The 4,485-nt window shown below is 45.0% G+C and overlaps 1 protein-coding gene across 1 annotated transcript; it reads right to left on the bottom strand.

Annotated features, from left to right (window-relative positions):
- Positions 1 to 332: 332 nt before the first annotated feature.
- LOC306939764 (growth arrest and DNA damage-inducible protein GADD45 beta-like) lies at positions 333 to 3,601 on the bottom strand. Its single transcript, XM_079524454.1, has 4 exons — positions 3,296 to 3,601; positions 2,443 to 2,547; positions 1,511 to 1,736; positions 333 to 1,022 (listed from the first exon to the last, which is right to left on the bottom strand). The coding sequence occupies exons 1-4, from the start codon at positions 3,337 to 3,339 to the stop codon at positions 753 to 755; spliced, it is 645 nt and encodes a 214-aa protein (XP_079380580.1). The 5' UTR covers positions 3,340 to 3,601; the 3' UTR covers positions 333 to 752.
- Between the last annotated feature and the right edge of the window lie 884 nt (positions 3,602 to 4,485).

The raw sequence follows: 4,485 nt of genomic DNA, 5'->3' as shown, positions 1-4,485 counted from the left end.
ACATACATACATACATACATACATACATACATACATACATACATACATACATACATACATACCCCAACCTGGTGGCTAATGAACCAAACACATTCTCAGAAGTTGAAGCAGTTTTAGAGGACCCACTTTTAGGCCAGTGCAACAGAGCATGCTTTTGCCTTTTTTTAAACCTACCCATTTTAACCAAATACATACATCCCCCAACAACACTGTGCAATGTGGGGAAAGTTCTCACTCTTAATAATAACACCCTTCACCCACCCAGTCCTCTGCAGTCCTAGAATAACACCCTCCACCCACACCCACCCACCCACCCACCCACCCATCCAGTCCTCATCCAGCAGGAATGAGACCCACACCCACCAGTCGTTCCTGTTTCTCCACAATGCTACGAGGAACCTCCAGCAGCGAAACTGTAGCAGCCTGGAGGAAAACCGCCCCAAACGACATCCTCCTCCTCCTCCTCCTGATGGGGGGGAAGTAAGACCATACAGGGCTGACGCCCGATGCGTCTCTTGTGGCGGCCGATGGCAGCATATAGGTGTTCGTTCAGGTTTACTACACCTCAACGCAGATTTCCTGCCATTTTTGCGTTTCCGAAACGCCCAACACACTTCGGTAGACATGCTATCTCCTGGCGAGGCAGTGATCAAGTTGAATCTGTCGGAAATTCTTCCACAATCCATTCAAAATGGCTGTACTATACGTGCATCCCAACGCTCTGCGGGAGTATAGTACAGTATAGGGGCCGCTCAACTGACGCTCAGACAGACAGACAGACCAGCGCTGGGGACGGTTTTTTCGTTGACATGAGCTTTTAAAGTGCCGGAGTTGTTGTTGTTGTTGTTGTGGTGTTCCGCCTCAGTGTCAGTGTCTTTCCCAGAGATGTCCTGGCTGCTGGTCTCCTGCTGCAGGGCGAGGTATGGAACCCACTGCTCCTGGCTGCGACTCTCTTCGCAGTATTTACTGATGGACTGGAGAAGAGCCTGCTGCTGGGGGTCCTCTCTCTGACACTGGGAGCTCTGTGGAAATAAGATAAAAAACAATACATAAACATCCCTTCTGGTATTGGTGGATGTGTAAACATTGTGAGACATTGCACGTGAATACATGAGGCAGGTGAATGAACAGTAAGATAGTGTACTAAGAAATCTCTTGTCTTGTAAAGTAATGCCCTACTTTGATCAGCGTCACACAAAAGCATCAAAATCAAGCCATTAACCACTTATAAATTCCAGAAATCAGATAATAATCTTCTAACAGAGGTCTGAGGCATGGAATAAAGCAAAAATAAAATCTCAAGACTATTTTAGGGCAGGCCGACCAGCTGAAGAAACCATGACATTTCTGAGACCATTCATGTTTCTGGAAGAATCTGCTATTTTTGGTTGCGCAGCAGCGTGCGTTCACAGAAGACACGCTCGCTTGTGGCTTCTATGGAATCCTTAATGACTGAAATCAGTCGTGGCGACTGAGAACTATAATGCATGCTGACGTTATGGGGACGTACCGTGACCAGGAGGCAGTGAAGGTCTCTGGGCTGGTTGTCGTTGGCGCCGGGCTGCTTCTTCACGAGCAGCAGCTGCTCCAGACGCGTCAGGCCGGACACCCTGAGGATGTCGGTGGTGTTCTCGTAGCAGAAGGCCTGGATGAGGGTGAAGTGGATCTGCAGGGCGATGTCACCCTCGTCCTCCTCGTCCATCGCCAGGATGCACAGGAGCACGCTGTCCGGATCTCTGTACAACAATAACAACAACAGCACTTCGTTAGAAACATGACTCGAGCACCAGTCAGTCAGTCAGTTGTGTAAGCCGTGGTGGACCGTCCATATATACACATTCATGGCTTTCTGCTCAGCCGCCCCTCGACTGTGGAACTCACCCCCGGACCAATAAAGAGCTCCATAGTCTGTTGAAGCTTTAAAGATAGGACTAAATACTTTCCTTTTTTTTAATAAAGCATTCGTTTTAGCTATTTCCTAATAATGATGACCCAATGAGGCAATCTGGTCCACTTCCCCTTCTTGAGATTCTAACCCCCTTTTCTGTGGAATGTCTTGACCTCTGACTTTCCAGTAACTGACAACTGACGAAACTTCTTGTGAATTTCAACGTTTGCCTGTTATCTCTCCTATGGTACCAACATCAATACAGAATGGAATTGTGGACAAACTATTATCCAACGACAACAAAACATTCAAAGTTTTGGGTCGGAGAGGCTAAATGTCATCAAATGGTGGTTTTCCGTGGCTCAAATGCAGAAGGGCCTTGATAACCACTGTCACCACTTTTCCATGGAAGAAAATACATTTTCACTTTCCTATACATTACTAAACGCATGGTCAGGGACCACCAGTGGTCCACGGACCACCTTGTGGTTGAAAACCACTGATCCACATGATCTGATGTACATGCGTGTGTGCTGGCCTGGTACTGTACTTACATATTCATCATGAGCTTGGCAGACTCGTACACTCCAACAGTCAGGCAGTTGTGTTTTTGAGCAGATTTCAGCAGCTCCTCCACAGCCTCGCTCACTGAGTCCATCCTGAACACACAACACAACAACACAACACGTTAGACATGTCACCTACATTCAGCAGGGGGTCCCTGGTAACTTTCCTTCCAGGGAGGGTTTGATATGCATCAATGAATTGAATACACAGGACCACAATGGTTCAAGCCCTTAATAGGGCGTTTTGTGTTATCCGTTTAACGTCATTGTATAATCGCACCGTTGTGTACTATTTGCAAACATGTTAATAAAGTATTCAATCAATCAAAATTAGGGCCACAGACCCCCATAACTCTGAGAGTGTACACATGGAACCAAATGGACCCTTAATTGTCCCTCTTACAGATCCATTTGGTTTTATTTGTATGCTCTCAGAGTTACAGACCCTGTAGAAGAGTGCAGTTAGCTGGGTTCTAGAATCCTATATATATATATATATATATATATATATATATATATATATATATAACTATCAATGGTTTAGCTGGGGACCCCCTGGAGCCCCTCCCCCAAGAACCCATGCATAGTAAGGATAGCAATATAAAACGTTTTTTGGTTTTTTTTAAACAAATGCTTTAAAATGTATCCTATGTGTGTAAGCTGTGATGTTGGGTTGAAAGGATGACTCCAATTAAGTCTCCAACCCATTTGGTGTTTTATTTTAATGTTATAACCGTTAGAATTAACTAAGTATAGCCTATAATTAATAAATTAGCTTTAACACACATCTCCTCAATGCATCTCTGCAAATGCAACACTGATTATATCATTCATTACTCACTTTTTGTCGGTGGTGATGCATCCAGTCACTTGTTCCACAGTCATACTGAAGGCTGCAGTGTACACTTGCAATGTGAACAATTGAAAAAAAAAAGTAAAAACGGGTGGTATTAAATAAAGACAGTAAAGGTTATAAATCCAATCTGAATATCCTGTTTTCCGTTCGTAAAATTCTGATCCGTTTCTAAATGCTGTTCTGCATGGGTTGGCTTAATTGTGACTGAGCGACTACTTGATAGTTCTCAGAGTTGGCCTCTTGCTAAATAGATTCGCAGATTGTGTTATAAAGTCAGCTGTGACTCTAGTCTCTGTTGTGACTTTTCTTTCTCTCGCGCTGTGCATTTTTATTGGCTTTCGCTTGTGGGCGTGGCCGCGCCGCACGCGCTCCCCTCTGCCATTGGTCGAGCCCAGCCACCTGCACGAGACAGGCCGCGCTGGGGGTCCAATGAAATGCATCACAGCTTCAGCTCCTGGTTTTAGCCATACTACTTTACATCAATACACATCCATCCACCGTCTGATGCAGTGGGGGGTCCGGGGGGGGGGAGGGGTTCAATTTCAAGGGGTCCATAGCTCTAATGAATTGGCATTAGAATCAGAATCAGAATCAATCATCATTAGAGCTATGGACCAGAGCTATAGGGGGTCCCCAGCAAAATTAGTTAATAGCATGAATGCATCACAATTCACAATAATTTTAACCACTTAGCCACTTTTAACCATTTAGCTTATATTCCTATGTTGGCTTATGTTTAATTTAACGCAAATCTTCTCTTCTGGGAGTCCATTATTTTCAGATGGGGGTCCTTGGCCATATTAATATAAATGTGGGGGGTCCTTGGCCATATAAATATAAATGTGGGGGGTCCTTGGCCATATAAATGTGGGGGGTCCTTGGCCATATAAATATAAATGTGGGGGGTCCTTGGCCATATAAATATAAATTTGGGGGTCCTTGACATGAAAAGGTTTGAGAATCAGATCAGATCAGATCAGCCAACGCAGGGAAGCTGGAGGTACCTTCACTAAAAACGCCTGGACAACACTCCAAACTCTTCTCCCTTCTGGCTCCAAAACTATGGAATGCACTTCCCATCACAGTCAGAACTGCAGCCTCACTCCCAATCTTCCGCCGTAGTCTGAAAACCCACCTCTTCAGACTCCACTATGGCCCGTAGAACTTGCCCTAGC

The sequence above is a fragment of the Electrona antarctica genome (genome assembly GCF_951216825.1).
Source record: "Electrona antarctica genome assembly, chromosome: 16".
Lineage (NCBI taxonomy): Eukaryota > Metazoa > Chordata > Actinopteri > Myctophiformes > Myctophidae > Electrona > Electrona antarctica.
Note: the sequence above shows the minus strand (reverse complement) of the source record. Positions and strands in the feature narration are given on the sequence as shown.